The 16956-nt window shown below is 43.7% G+C and overlaps 1 protein-coding gene and 1 long non-coding RNA gene across 2 annotated transcripts; both read left to right on the forward strand.

Annotated features, from left to right (window-relative positions):
• The first annotated feature begins 560 nt into the window (after positions 1-560).
• LOC133897548 (uncharacterized) lies at positions 561-5583 on the forward strand. The gene is made up of 3 exons (XR_009905927.1): positions 561-685; positions 4240-4339; positions 4418-5583. It is a non-coding gene; the product is annotated as an uncharacterized LOC133897548 (long non-coding RNA).
• A 5237-nt stretch (positions 5584-10820) lies between these two features.
• On the forward strand, positions 10821-15846 carry LOC133897847 (MADS-box transcription factor 27-like; the record flags this gene model as incomplete). Its single annotated transcript, XM_062338675.1, has 6 exons — positions 10821-11077; positions 14633-14732; positions 14820-14861; positions 15208-15291; positions 15369-15523; positions 15610-15846. Coding segments are annotated over 6 exons (657 nt in total), but the record flags the coding sequence as incomplete, so codon positions are not given.
• Positions 15847-16956: the final 1110 nt, after the last annotated feature.

The raw sequence follows: 16956 nt of genomic DNA on the forward strand, positions 1-16956 counted from the left end.
GGTTGCATGAACTAAGTATTACAATTGTTCTCCTGACTTGAAAGAAAGATATATTTGATGAACTAAGTATTGCAATTGTTCACTTGTGTGTACTCAGCTGGAACCATCCAACACTTGTGCTTGGACTTAGACAAAATCAGGGAAACTAGGCAAAAATATGATTTTGTACAGTATACGTAGCGTATTTAAAGAAATGGACAATTTTTTTCTGTATTTAGGATTTTAGCACCTGTATTCGGTGCACGGTGTGTCGAAAACGGATTTTTGGAGCACGGTGTACTGAAAAAGTTATTTTCGGCACACCGTGTGCCGAAAATCAAGTGTATTCGGCACACGGTGTGCTGAAATACGCTTTTCCGTCACGTCGCATCGCGTCACGCTTTACTTTTTCTTTTATTTTTGCTTTTCCTTTTTACTTTACCTTTTTGCTTTTCCTTTTCACTTTTTCAGTTCGCTTTTCCCATGGGCATGTCGGCTGGCTTGCTTTGCTTGCATGCGGGCAGCGCTGCCAATGCTGCTATAAATGGCAGCACGCGCTCCATTCTCTGCAAGCAAGCGCGCCGGTGAGCAGAGCGATGGCGAGCAGAGCAGCAGGTTAGCGCGAGCGCGGGCAACATTTGAAGCAGCAGTCGAGCACAAGGAGCTACAGTGCAGCAGCGCGTGAAGGGGACAGCCTTCCGTAATAGTAAGTACGTAGATTATGTATGTATGTAATATTTAGTTGTGTAGATGTAATTAGAGGAATTAGAGTATTTATTAAGTTGATAAAATATAGTAGGTATAATATTTGCATATTTTATGATGTCGTAATAGAATCATCTAGTTATTTGGATCCTAGATTATGTATGTACTTATATTTAGATTAGAAAATGTAATTATAGCATGTAGAGTATTTATTCCGTTCGAATACATTGGTTAAATGATATTAAGTTGCTAAAATAGAGTAGGTATAATATTTGCATATTGTATGATCTCGTAATAGACGATACTATAGTGTAACAGTAATCGTAATATTTAGATTAGAAAATGTACTTAGAGCAAGTAGAGTATTTATTTCGTTCGAATACATTGGTTAAATGATATTAAGTTGGTAAAATAGAGTAGGTATAATATTTGCATATTGTATGATCTCGCAACAGAAGCAACTATAGTGTAACATTAATCGTAATATTTAGATTAGAAAATATAATTAGAGCAAGTAGAGTATTTATTCCGTTCGAATACATTGGATAAATGATATTAAGTTGGTAAAATAGAGTAGGTATAATATTTGCATATTGTATGATCTCACAACAGAAGCAACTATAGTGTAACATTAAGCATAATATTTAGATTAGAAAATGTAATCAGAGCAAGTAGAGTATTTATTACGTTCGAATACATTGGCTAAATGATATTAAGTTGCTAAAATACAGTAGGTATATAACATACATCTAATTAGTTATTTGGCCATTTACGTTTGTTTAGCAGAGACGTTATGACTATTCATATTTATTATGGAGAACGTCCCGCTGTTTGCATGGGAGACTCGTGTCAATTCAGAACTGCCAGCACGTAGAGAGTACGGTTGAGCTACCAATTGACCTAGAAGGCTTACAAACACATGTTATGAGCCTTTTGCGTCTAAACCAGTAGTCCTACAATATTTTCCTAGAGGATATCAGGCCACGGCTTGTACCAAACAGCTCGCTCATTGTCCATACGTTGTTCGATTTGAGAAGTTACAATGCATGGGTCTTGTACTCACGCAAGACATTAGAGGAGAACTTTGAAATGGGAGTGTACGTAAACATAGTATCATGACCGGTGCATCATGAAGCGGTGCCTACCGTGGAAGGATCAGACCACAATGTGATGCTTGATGAGGCGGGAGGGAATGTCGGGGAGGGCACTTCTAGTACGGATGGACCCGAAGTGGACCATGGTGAGGTAGATGCAGGATGCATGGATGATGAAGTCGGTGGTAGTGGCGATGAAGAATGTGCTGACAACGATGACCTGGTGCCGGCGATCCAATACTTTCATGGTGCTGGGCTGCTAAATTGTACTATCGTTGAGTATAACACCCTATCTAATTGGGGATACTAGAATAGCGACATCCAGGTGGGACAATGGTTACAGAACAGGGAGGAGGTCATCCACTTTATCAGCAACTATGCTGTAATCACAAGAAGGAACCACAAGTGTATCCGGTCTAACCATACGGAGTATGAGGTCAGGTGTACCAAGCACCCGACTTGTCCTTACTTTGTACGAGCCCATAAGCCAAAGCAAGAGAACTATTTTGTGTTGAGTAGACACACCCTACATACATGCAGCGAAGAGGCTGTTAGGAATGTGAGCCACGCCGTTGTGCGAGGTTCATAGCCCAACTACTCATCACCCTTGTTGGCACAAACATATGTTTGTCACCAAAATCCATTATGTAGGAGGTGCAGACTAAGACGGGTATGCTGATCAATTACCACACCGCGTGGCGAGCGAAGCAGAACGCGTTGAAGATGTTGTTTGGAAGTTTCGAAGAGTTGTACCACTACGCACTGAGGCTGCTGCAAAAGATTGCCATGACCAATCCCGGGACCCAGTGGGCCATGGTGGATGAGCCGATCAGGCTGGAGGATGGGTCATACATCACCACTGACCGATACATCATTAGGTTTTTCTAGTCCTTTGGCCAATGCATCGAAACTTTCAGACATTGCAAGCTGGTTGTATGTGTGGATGCCACATTTCTTAGCGGCAAGTACCATGGTAACCTAATGACAGTGATGACGGCAGATGCAAACAATCAGATCATTCCTCTCGTGTATGCATTGGTTGAGAGTGAGAACAATGATAGTTGGTTGTGGTTCCTCACCTTGGTGAGGACACGTGTTGTCGGCAATAGGGAACGAGTCTACATCATCTTAGACCGCAACAAGGGCCTCTTGCATGCGTTGGATGTGCTGCATGACAGCACAAACCCCTCCATTGCTTGGCCTGATGTGGAGAGAAGGTGGTGAATGCGACACTTAGGTGCGAACCTTTACTCAAGGTACCACAACAAGGGTCTTGTGAAGAGGTTCAAAGGGTTGTGTCTTCAGAACCAGCAGGCGAAATTCAACAAGATATGGAGAGAGTTAAATGAGACCACTCGTAAGATGATGACAGAGCAGGAAGCACAGGAGGACCATCTGTGGACGCAAATGGTGGGGGGCCAAACCATCATTAGTCGTTCACATGCTACGTTTAGCCAGTGGATAGCGGGAAAGCCGGTGGAGCGTTGAGCCCTAATCCATGATACTCACGGTTCCAGATTAGAACATAGCGTTTGAAAGATCGTATTTTACTTTTGGTTACAAAAATATCGCATCTAAAATTGTTGTCTCTTATAATAGGTATACGATCATAACAACGAACATAGCGGAGGCATTCAGCAATGTCCTAAAGGGTGTACGCGGCCTCCCGTTGTGTGCCATAATTGAGCTCACATTCTATAGGATGGCTGACTACTTTCGAGACCGTGGTATAGCTACAATGGAGTGCAGCACGCGGTTTGCACCTAAGGTGGAGGAAATCTTATCCAGAAGGAGGAGTAAGGCACACTTTGATCGGACTAGGATCTACGACTGGGCCAATAATGAATTTGAGGTCATGTGTCGTCGTCGGTACACTTCAGGATACAGTGCGGGGGACACCGTGCAACAATGTCAAATTGGTCCTCACGGGGTGAAGTGCACATGCAATAAGCCAAAACTGCACCATATCCCGTGCTCCCATGTCTTGGCTGCTCGCAGGGAAATGGGCGGGAACTAACGATCACAATACGTATCACCCTATTTCACGATCGATGCACTGAGGAGCACATGGCTTCCAAAGATGCGTTCGTTCAACATCGGATCCAGCTACAAAGCAATCGAGGGTCCTAAGTGGGTACCTTATCCTAGGGCCAGACGCACGGATCCTAGAAGGCCTAGCCATGAGGCTTCAAGGTGACATGGATGCAGCAGATACTGTTGATGGACTGCGTAGGTGCAAAATATGCAAGCAATCCGGCCATGACAGGAGGACTTGTCTGACCTGGCAGTAAACTATTAGGCTACGATCGAACTGGAATGTATTAGATTTGGTGCCATTGATTTTGTTATATGAACTTTGTTGGAAACATGGATTGTATTGTAATTTGTTATGCACGTATTAGGTGTTGTACCTATTTTGTAATAGCTGTTGTCTTACGTTGTTTTGTAATTGAACCATGAGGCTTGAAATCATTGGCATGACTCACGTTCACCTTCCCGAGCTTCTTCAACTACGGTACGACGAGAACCAGAGGGGAAGAATGGTTTTCGCAGGGCAACAGGTATATCAATAATACGTAAATTTCAATTGCTCTAATACCTTGGTACTTACTCTATAAATGTATTGCATACCTTTGCAGTTGCTCCCGTTGCGTTCCAGGAGTGTGCGCAAGCTTAAGGAGTTAGACCCTCGATTCCACGAGCCCCTCGCACAGGCCGAACTACTACCGTTCGCTCTTATGATGGCAGGAGCTCCCATGGAGGGTGGTGGCAGGACTCCACTACCGCCGATCGAGGTCTCACTGCTCACAGGCCTCGTCGACCGCTGGCATCCTGAGACGCACACGTTCCACTTTCCTTGCGGAGAGATGACCGTTACTTTACGAGACGTGGCCATGCTGACCGGGTTCCCCATAAGGGGCACCCCGTTAGTACTTCCACTACCAGCAAAGGAGCAGTGGAAAAGTTATATTCAGGGCAGATAATTATTTGTTACATAAAGCATTTCATACGTTGCAGTGTTGTTCATGGTTCATTGAGTCTCTGCATCTTGTAGGTTTAATGTGCAATATGACATGAAGGACGTAGGGCTCTCCATGTCATGGATTTATGGGCTACCACAGTTCAGCCCTTGCCCACCGGATGCGGACGAGGCAATAGTTATGCAGCATTACGAGGTGTAGTTGTACATCTTGCTTGGAGGCATTATGTTCTGCAACACGGCAGGCGATTATGTACTTCTGCATATTGTATGGTTAACGCGTCAGCTCGCGTCACGTCCATACGAGTCGGCACATTACAGTTGGGGATCTGCTGTGTTGGCCGCTACATACAAAAGATTGTGTGTCACTACCCAACGGTCAACGAAGATGGGATCTATTTCTAGCTTCCTACACCTTCTATAGCTCTGGAGCTGGGAGTATCTCCCAGTGTGTCGACCGTGGGTGAGCAAGACCTACTATCCAGTTCCCATCTCCGATGGCGTGGCCGACGACATGAGGCCAACGATGGGCTATCGGTATCTTCATGCCAGGCTGCGATGAAGTCACCACCAAGACCATGGAAACTACGCCCGGGTGATTAGTTACCTTGACGCCCTCAGTGCCAAACTTGTGGAGTGGGATCCATGGCGTAGGGAACGAGTGGCTGAAATTGCGACTAGAGGCCTAATCGCATCATCTTGTTTCCGTGACTCCGACTTATGGATGACCAGATGTTTTTTTCTTTACATGAACAATGTAGAAGTGTATTCTCCTGACCGTGTATAGAGGCAGTTTGGTCATCATCAGTTGGTGCCAGTACCTCCCCCACGAGACGCTGGTCGGGCGCACGAGTAAGTGTATTACAGTATGTACCATTCTTATGTTACGAAATTTTAACTATTTATGTCACGTACAGGAGGAGTACCCAAGGAAACGCAGGCACACACGACTGGTCACAGATTAATACAAAGCACATAACCTGGTGGATGGAGTCTGGCCCATTGGATGTCATCGTTCCTGTGGGACAGTACGACAATAGCATGTACTGGGAGTATCTTTCATGGTATCAATCCCGAACGCGTCCCACCTTACTCAGCGGCAACATACTGCCAGCCCCCAGACCCTTCCCCAAAGATCGTGCCTGGCTTCTTCATCTGGTGGTAAGTGATGTTGTACTTATAATGATTTTTATTAGTTTCTCATCCGTATTACTGACATAACCCTCAATAACTATAGACCGAAGCGGGGTATGAAATGCACAGGCATGCAGAATAGGCATGTGGGGAAGCGAGCGGGTCAGCCACACGAAGGGATCGGTACCCTCTCCGGGACTACATGAGGACAAGAGGGTCTCGCCTTTTGTCCGTGATACGTGGTCTAGGTGGTTGCGCCCCGTGTTCTAGGGGCTACGACGTACCCTCCATGGACCCATCCCATGCCTCCCTGTTGGGACCGAGTTCCCAGACAAGGTGAGCCTTCGGATACGGAGATATCGAAGGACTCTCAGAGCGACACGTGTTGGAGATGGAACAGTTTTTTGATACCTCTTCCGGGTGCACTGTGGCTCTATTTATAGCCCGTACCCACAGGTGTTGTTTACAAATCCTACCCCCTAACCTGCTACATTCCCGAAATATCCGGGGGCATTATGGTACAAATGAGCATAATAACATAATTACAGCAGTACCATGGGCGACCAGAATCGGGCCCACTGTGCCGAGGTGATTCATGTCTTCAAAGGGCATCGAAGCCTTCTTCGCTCGGATGCCTGTTGGATAGCCTTCGTCGCTCAGCGAAGGTCGGCTTGCATCTTCGCCCGCTACGTATGCTGCGGACTGCGGGTCCGGGCTTCGCTCTTCAGCCGAAGGTCTCCTTCAACTTCGCTAGTATGGGAGGTCGAAGGTGCAAGCGCGCCTACACCTTTCGACCAACGCAGCTCTACGATCTTCGTCGCTTGCAGATGAACTCCCTGTAACAAAACCACAAAGGATAGTACGCAACATTTCCAGTAGACTTCACGGTTCCCTCTGAAGTAGGGGGCGGGAGATCATCCCCAACACTCCCATAGCAGGCGCTCATCCAGTGCTCATGAGGCACATTCACGGGAGGAACCTTCGTCTGTGGCCCATCATGTGACACGTTCTTGTGCTGGAGCCGAGGAGGTGACCGAGGCTCCTGCTCCCGAGGAGTGTACACTGGGTTCCCAGCCCCCTCCGTTCACACAACCTACTCAGGCTATGCAGACAACTCCACCAGGATTATCAACTCACCACGAGGACATCATTGAGTGCACGCAGCAGACGCCCACCTAGAGCGGCACTCAAGATTTTGACTGGGCTACTGCATTGCAAGCGAGCAGCTTCACCGAGGGGGTACACAGTGGTACCAGGAAGCTGAGACTTCAGCATTTTAGACTCCAATCAAGCACGTACTACCGGCAGGCACACTCCCGCATGACGATCCTACATCATGGTACATGCAGGGCCGAGTTAGCGGTTCTGGATACACATTCGATGGAGTTGAAACACAGCATGACGATGAAGATGAGTACCAAGGGCACACGTGGCAAGGGCCAGCTCAGGCTACTAGGATGAGGGCCACACACCCGCCAGACGCTTACACTCCTGGGGATTGCTTGCGGCGTCGGCGTCCTTAATGAGCTAGTGCAATATATTGTATACTCATCTATTTTGTGTACTCATCTGTACTAAGTGTTATTCACTATATTATGTACTCATTTGTACTATACCATACACTTCAGTGTTCAAGTAATTACATTAAATTTACATAATCTTTTTCAACTAATTAGGACACATAACCTATTTATCAGTAACTTATTAAGCATTTGTATATATCATTTATGATATTTCATACATGTTTAATGTTTATTAAATAACCACCGATTCGTGCTTGGGTGTAGAGCAAAAAAGTTGCAAGGAAATCTCAATACCTATATAGCGACAAATTCTAGTACTGGCTTCCCATGGACACATACAACGGTCGCTATAGCATTAACTGCCTGCTTGCAGGTTGTGCGTGGAGGGAAGGATGATCCCTTCAAAGAGAGCAATCTAATCTAAGCTGTGTCTAAATTGAATGCAAGACCGCCATGTTCTGCATTCACCGTTCCACTTCTACATGTAACAACCAATGACCTTAGGGCCCTCTTGCATGAGCGCTGCCAAATATACCTCAGGGTTTGTGAACTAGCCGACCATCCTTCTGTACTGGGTTTCTGTATGAGGCAAAGAAGGATGGCGATATTGCCTGACCAGTATGCATCCCACATACAGGTTCGTCATTTTCTATTTGATCACCATACTTATCTTACTGCTATTGATTCGAATACTCCTCTTCTAGTTTTGGCATTCCCAGAAGACGTAGAGTTAATCAACAAAGAAATCCCACACTTCTTGGCAATGAAAATGCTCTTCGGCGGGGGTGTGCTACCTGGTTCGCGTAGAAGACGACGAAAATCAGCGAACCCAAGGGGTACAAGAGCTGATGAAAATTTCATGCCACCAATGCCTCACGTTCCACCAGCCACACAGGAGAAGGTTCAACGAACACTACAAGAGCACGTGCTCGTACCGTGATACCTCAAGACGACGACGACAACGACGACGACGATTTCATGCCACCTATGCCTCGATGTTCTACCAGCCACACAATAGAAGGTTCAACGAATAATACAAGAGCATGTGCTCGTACCGTGATACCTCAAGATGACGACGACGACGACGATTTCATGCCACCAATGCCTCGACGATTTCGCTAATCTACATCATCACTTTCTGCCGCCATTTTGAGATGATCTACATCATGTTCGAATATACCTAAGTGTTAAGACTGTCTGCCGCCTTAGAGACTATATGCTTTCTTACTCATGCATTTTGAAATGTACAGTTACATTAGCAACTAATTTTTAATTTGGTTACATAAAATGCATAGCCAAATCACATGAAATATCAACACATCCTTACATAAAACGAAGAACCAAATCGGCACGAAGAAAACATGTATTTCGGCACATAGTGTGCCGAATACACTTGATTTTCGGCACACTATGTGTCGAAATACGGTTTGCTTGTATTCGGCACATGGTGTGCCGAATACAGGTCATTTTCAGCACATTGTGTGCCGAATACATATTCGGCCGAACATGACTTTTTCGGTACACCGTGTCCCGTAAAGCCATTTTGGACACGCCATGCGCCGAATACAGGTGCTAAATTCGTAAATACAGAAAACAGTTATCTATTTCAGTAAATACGCTCTCATATTTTGTATAAATTCGTATTTTTGCCGGGAAACTAGACCCAAACATATGGTTAACTCCACCTCCTGGCAGCCTAAGGTGATCACACCATGTGTTGGCCAGCTAACCAAACACCCCAACTGCACCCAACAATACAGCATTTTCCCCTTACATAGGCAACCAAACACGCAGAAACAAACCAGGCTTATCTTGTACAGGCAAACCGAACACTAGGCCATTGCACTGGTGAAGCATGTGTTGGGCTAGCCAGGGTTAGACCCTAGTCTAGCTTGGGGGTTGCCCAGCAACCAATCACACTTTACATGTACAAGCAAGTTCCAAGTCGTCGGAAACCTTAGAATTTTGCTTATCTAACCTAGACTAGTACAAGTGAAAATGTGTCATGTCCAAGACATTCTTGCACTATATGTTTACCAAGGATTCAAATTTGTTGGTTTTCAGTCGTTTGACCATTGAACTATGCGAACATACAGTAACTTAAAATAAACAAGGATTGAATTGGCAAAAGGTCAGCGACACAAGGCCCACGCACAGCCGGTTAATTTCTCCAAACCAGCCAGTGCTCTATTTCTTTCTTTAGGAATGCGTTTACGAAGTTGTGGAACACATGTTCTTATAAGGGCTATTTTGGCAGAGAGAGGGGGGTGCAGGGGCCTGCCTCCATTCCACACTATATGAAAAAAAAATATTATGACAGTGATAACAGGTATTAGTGATCGATCTTGTATCCATCACTCTTATTATATCACTAATAATAGATTATTAGTGACAGGTGATAGCCTATCACTACTGACGTCATTAGTGATGGGTCATAACCGTGACCCGTTATTAATGTTCAGTTATTAGTGACGGGTTGTAACCCCGACCTATCACTATTGACTGAATATTAGTGACGGGTGGTAACTTGACCTGTCACTAACGACCAATGAATATTTTTTGTATTTTTTAGATTAAAAAGTTAAAAAAATAATTTTTCACCCGAGCCATCCCAACGCAGACTCATCCTATATGTCTCACAATCCACGTTTTTTCACATTGTTTTCAAGTTTGCGTTCCATAAGAATCAAACCCGCGACCTCCTCCTCGTGCGTAGCCACTTTATCACCTCTGCTATCATGTAGTTATGATAGAAACCGGATATTTTATCTTTTTAATCTTCTTTGCCAAATGTCATTAGTAACGCGTCATAACCATAACCCGTCACTAATGACTAATTTTGTCAAATTTCGTATTCTAGTGCTGCTGAGGTGAGAAAAAAATAAGAGACAAATAAAATAAGAATAAAAAATGTTTACAAATACCGTTATTAGTGACAGGAGTTGATCATTAGTGACGGATTACAAATTAACCTGTCACTGACGATTGGCATAGGACGACTCGTGACTGATAAGTGGATCATTATTGACCCATCACTAATGACTGGCCTAGGACGACACGTCACTGATGATCTATTCATTAGTGATATGCCACAACTTGATTCGTCACTAATGATTGACTTAGGATGACTTAACCCATCACTAATGATTGACCTAGAATGACCTGTCACTATTATCATCAGTGACGAATCATGTTACGATCTGTCACTAATGAGTGACACGTTAGTGATCATAAAACACATTATTGACACGTCTCTATTGCCCTGCCCCCACGCAACAATCCGGGGACCCAGGCCCAGTAAAATATCTAGCCCAATGAGCCAAGCAGCCCATCGGCCATAGCACAGGCACAATGGCAAGCATGTGAATTCATGATCCGGCTGCTGCCCTGCCCCACATGGTGTGATTGCGTGGTCATCACGAGTCTCTCGAGCATTTTCTTCGCGATCACATCGCGCTCGCGCCGTCGCCGGCCAGTGCCGCCCACCGGCAGTGGCCGCCCAGATCGCGTCGCCGGCTGCGCTCTGCAACTACAAGACTGCAAGAAGCAAGATCGTCAGTGGCAGAGCAGCACAGGCGTCATCGAAAGCCGGTTAGCACACTGCACAGGTGTGACTGCAGGAAGCTAACTAGCCAAAGCCAAGATTGGACAAGTCTGAATAGGTAAATAAATCGATCTATTTACAGCTTACCTAATCTTAATAAGTATGGTTTGATAGACAAAGAGGGTTAATTATATTAGGTATTCTTTGGTTGTGATGTAAATTGGTGATGCTGTGAAAAATCTAATTCCTTTTTTCTGATAATTGTTGCCGAGTTGCTCACCCCCCATGTTTGATTCATGGCTCTGCCCCTCTCAACCTTTGGAACAGTGTATCACATGCATATGCTATATACATGTAAAGATATTTGCTTTCCGTGCCCATGCACCTATAATCGATTATTGTACTTTATGTATCTGGAAGGTTTCAAGTACTTTCTTACATTTAGATGCAGTCATAAAATTGCTTTTTGTTCGGGAATGAAATGGACATGACAAATACTTATACTATATATACTGCTTTGTGAGAAAATTAGGGCTGGCAGCTTCGTGACTTGACGTAGGGCTCCCCATCACCTCCTTCCTTCGCCCATCTCCTCCTCTACCTCTAGCAACCTTGCTGGCGGTGAGGAGGAGCAGGGTCCTATCTTCCTCATAGATGATTCACTAGTAGGATTAATTTGTTTCACTCCAATAAGGTACAATGTACCAGAGTTCTTCATGATGCCTGCGATGGTGCGACAATCATGTACTATTAGATTCCTCCACCTCCTCCAGTCATGACAGTGTCATCAACTGCAGCGACTCCAAGAAGCATGCGGGAGGTTAGCTTTTCTCCATCTCTTTTCAGTAGAGTTGTAGAACTTCATCATCACCTTGTGCAAGTTGTTGTTTCAGGTAGATGGTTTCATCACCTTTAGCTGGGAATATTGTTTCTTGTCTATTGAATACTATGAATCCATGGAAGGTGGCCAGTTTTGATTCCTACTTCTGTTGAAGAGGACACCACTGATGTTTGTTCAGAATCTCAAATACGTCTTGATAGTGAATTCGGTGCATTTAATATTACGACATATCCAAGGTTTGGGTTCCATGACAGTATTGGTACAAGGTTTTCACTCTAGTTTTCACTACTACACAAACTATTCCTAGAGGCGGTTTGTAACCGGTTTTCATAGGTGTTTAGCTCAACTGCCTATGATCTAAGGCCTGTGGAAATGAACAATTTTCACAGTCGCAAAATAGGTTGTCTGTGAAAATCTATTTCCACAGGCGGCGCACTTTAGCGTCCGTCTGTAGATAGATGAATTTCCACAGGCGGTTTACTTTAAGGAACCGCTTGTGGGAATAGATTTCATTCAAAAAAATAATGAGCATATATTTTTATTCCCTTCAGATTTCAACACATTTTCAAGTCACATTTCAAACATCACAGATTTGAACAACATTTGAATCTAACACAAGTTAAATATTTAACACAAGTACAATAATATTCACAAGTACAATATTTTTACATCAAAAATCAATTTACATCACAAGCCAACATTGCGAAGAGTCTTTCTCTCCCACTCACAAAGCCTCGGATGGCTAGCCAATTCGCCTGTGAGATAAAAGAATCTGCCACTCTTATTGATGACTTCATGCATAATGAACTGGCACATGTCGCGTTGCACATTTTGGATATCTTCATCTGTGTGACAGGTGTACCTTGGCGTAACCGGTTGAAATATCTTGATTGTGAAATGCATGACCTGGAATGGCCTGGCCATAGCAGCCTTGACAGTGAAGTATCCCTTGCCGACCGAAACATGCAGCATGCATGGGGTAGCCTCTGTGATATCATCAACATGACATCTCTAGTTGTCGACCTGCGTGGATGCGACGCTGCTCCAAAAGCCTGGGCTGGTTGGTTGATCTGTCTGCATTAATTCCGCACTTTCCTTCTCCTTTTCATTCCATATTTTCATAAACTAGACCTTAACCTGTTCTTGTATCTCTTCCGCCAGGGTCTTTTTATATCTATTACGGGTCTTGTACTGGCCCGCGGCGTCTGGGATCCATTCTTCCAGCCCACTTTTGATCCGATGCCTCGAGTACGACCCAGGTGTTCCTTGTTCCCCAGGGTCTTGGTAAGCAGGTCATTCTCCCTGTCAGGGTCTAGAGACCCTTCGTTAGCAATTCCTTTGAATAGTCTGGGTCATTTCCATGGCTCGGGGGCTTTTGAAAGATAAGTCCCCAGACTTGGTTCGTTCTGACCAAGCATAGACTCAGTTCTTGCTTCGCTCATCACAGTTTTCCAAAGGGTTGGGTTTCCCAGCCTGAGCAGTCTCTTTTTCTTGCCTCCTCCATTCAGAAGTTTTGGGGGCATACCCCGATGAGCTCAGGTGATGGTGGTACTTGTTTTTCTTCGCAAGGTGCTTGAACGATTCTCCCAGTTTGATGGCCTCGGGTGTGGTCTTCTATCGAACAAACAAAGCTCATTGGTCTGGCGTAATCTTTCCGTATTTATTAAATGGTACCAAATTCTTCTTCACGAAGTTCTTATTCAGCTCACTCTTCCAGCCCCGAAAGCTCTTTCCCATGGTTTTCAATAAATTCTATTTGGCGGCTTCCTCTGTTCTCGAGAGGAATTGGATGGTTCTATGCGATGTTACCCACATTAACTCCTTCATCTCATCCGGTAGCAACTGCCAATCAGTTATAGTGATTGGGACTTAGTCCTTGACAAGAAATCCACAACTGTTGTGGAATTTGGCGCAGGCCTCACGAGGTGCAACAGGCTCCCCTTCAACACCGATTTGAGTTATTGTATAAGCGTCGGACGGCAACTTGTTTCTGCTTCACTCACCCCGTCTTTGTTTTGGCATGCCCCCAGAGGGACCCAAAGTTTTGGTCACAGAGGGAGTAGAAGGTTGTGGCGCAGATAATTGACGCGAAGATATTTGCACCCTCTCCCTCTCGAGAGAAAAAAAAAAGAGACTTGACATAAACCACATAATTATTCCTCCATTTAAGAAGTATAAAATACATTAAATTAACTAAATACCTCTTCGGTGGGATCATAGTCGTTGTCACTTTCCAAACGCTGGCTCTCCCGATCGCACGGAACACGGCTGAGGCTAGGATACGAGCCTGAGCTTTCGCTGCTATCGGAGGAGGACGGTTGGTGCGGGCTTGGACTCCTATCCGACCTCCTGCTTGCATCTGTCCCATCTTGTGTTGGGGTGATCTCTATTGCGAAGATCCTCTATGCCGGAGTGCCCTCTATTGCAAGGATACTCTGTGCTGAGGAGCCCTCTATTGCGAGGATCCTCTGTGCTTCTGATTTCTTAAGGGAGCTTGGGCTCTTATCTGACATCCTGCTTACTTCTGGTTTTTTAGGGATACTGTCATCTTCTTCCCCATGGTACTTAATCGACCACTAGATTAATGTTGCCTAGAAACGACCTGTCGAAATGTTTTTGACAAATCTATTAATCATTGTCATTTTTTTGTCACTTTTGTAAATCCTTGTCATTTTTTGTCACTTTTGTAAATCAATATTCAATTCCGCCTGTTTTAATTATGTTTTTGACAGGCCTATTACATAACATTAATGTCATATTGAAGCCCAAATTCCAACATAATACGGTTATCTATATTCGATTGGGGACTTTTTTGATCACCTAATGTTACAGGCAGTTACTGGGAGAAGATCTATCTGAGCTGAATGTTAAGGTACTGCAATCCCTAGTGAATCAGTTGGAAACAAGCCTACGTGGTGTCCGCTCAAAGAAGGTCCGGCCGCTAATCACATTTCTTTAATCAGTTGTTCCTACAAGAGCCTTAACTAAAGATTGTCACTACTGTTGCTGCTCTTTCCAGGACCATCTCTTGATTGATGAAATTCATGAACTGAATCGGAAGGTTCCACGATATTAAGATTTTATTGTTCCTAGTGAAGTATTCCCTCCAATCTAAAATAAGTGTCATTTTAGGTTACGTGTAGTCAATTATTTCAAACTTTAGCTACAAATTACGTTTTATATATTAAATTTGGATACTTGAAAAATGACACGGTACATTTGTCTCAGAAAATAATTTTATAATAGTATACTTCTGCTATGTTTTATCAATATATTAAAATAAAAAGTAGTAGCCAAAGTTATATTTTAAGGACTGTGTCGATATACAAAACGACACTTATTTCGGACTGGAGGGAGTATTTTATTTGATTTTAGTAATGCTGATTCTACCACTGCGTTGGTTGCAGGCAAGTCTATTTCACCAAGAAAACATGGACTTATACAGTAAGATCAATGTGATTCGTCAAGAAAATGCCGAGTTATATAAGAAGGTAGCTAATGAATTGGGCAAGAATATCACAGAGTTACCACCTAACCACATATCTGATATGATATTAATTGTCCTCAGATCTATGAGACCGAAGGACCAAGCCAAGTCAATCGGGAATCACCGACCCCATACGACCTTGCAGTGGTAGAAAAGAAAGATGTTCCTGTGCAACTTGGACTCAGCACACTGTCACAACCGAACAACATTGAGCCATCGACTGCTGCTAAACTAGAGTAATATTTATTATCTATATATATTAAACTGGTTAACTACTCTAAGTCTTAACTTCAGTTGTATAATGAGTCTCAAACACATGCAGATTGCAACTAAATCCATGAAGCAGAGTAACACTGTCATTCTTATTATGATGAAGGGATACTATTCGTGGTAAAGGCATGATACTCAGATACAGACAGAACAAAATATTTATGCCAGAGAGATTTGGGACACAAACTTTTAAATGTACTGCAAATGAATTTCAGAGTGGAAATGAGCTGTGGAATTCAGTGAATGATTGTTTTCTAAGAATGTTTGGTGAGATTTTTCTTACATTGAACAGGTGCAAGTTTGTTGATACAGTTACAAAGCTTCCAAAATAGATGATTATGTGTACTAAAAATGATGAGTTTTACATCACTAAAAAAAATATCATCATGCTTTTTACTATGAGATAAATATAACATGCAGTTAGGCGCTAGATTAGCTTTCTACAAGAGTTTATTGGTTGCACAGCAGTGTAGATTCAGCACAGAGCCACAGATGTTAGGGCAGTTAGGCACATCAAGGATGGAGTGCCAGAGAGATTTTTCAAATTTTTGAGAAGTCAGTAATAAGCCGATTATCACAAGGTACTTTTGTTCATCATGTCCTTTACTAGAGCGTCAATAAGAGAAAAACATGAATTAACATCAGCCATCAGTCGTATAATATTAAAATTGTTACTATGTGAATTTTAAGTCAACATAACCCACAAAAAGAACATTGACGACAAGGGTTAAGCCTTGAGAGTATATTTTTTCGACGGACACCTTGAGAGTATATTGAAAAGGGCAAAAAAAGAAATCCTCACTCTAGCTATGTATTGTTGCTTGTTAGATATGACTCAGATTAAATACGTTGGAAACAACCCTACTCCTTAAGTCTAAAAAACACCAGTAGGCTGCAAATAATACATCATATTCTCAATGAAAAGAAGACAAAAGCATCAAGATATGAGTCTGACCTGATTGTCTTATGTATTTTAGATATGAGTCTGATAAAAGTATGTGCAACAAAATGACAAGTCCATCAAGAAATACAGCAGTTATCTTAATTACCTCAGTTGTACTTCAGTCCATCAAAGCATGGATATGATTGTAATGTAAAAATTGTAAGTCTGTATGCAAAAATGCATGAATATGACAGTACTTTCCAACCACAAACATTTAGGAATGATGGGTTTTGTGCAACATTTAGGGCTTGTTTGGGAAGAGGGGGATGGCTACTCACCACTCTAGGGCGTCGGCGGTGAGGTGGACGGGGTCAGAGGGAGAGGGAGAGGCCGTCAGTGTCAATGGTGGTGTACGGGGTCGGAGGGAGAGGCCGTCGGCGTCAGTGTCGACCATGGCAGATGGCGTTGGTGGGAGAGGCCGTGGGCCTTTGTAGTGGCAGACAGGGTCAGACCTGA

The sequence above is a fragment of the Phragmites australis genome, chromosome 17, assembly GCF_958298935.1.
Source record: "Phragmites australis chromosome 17, lpPhrAust1.1, whole genome shotgun sequence".
In the NCBI taxonomy this organism is placed as follows: Eukaryota; Viridiplantae; Streptophyta; class Magnoliopsida; order Poales; family Poaceae; genus Phragmites; species Phragmites australis.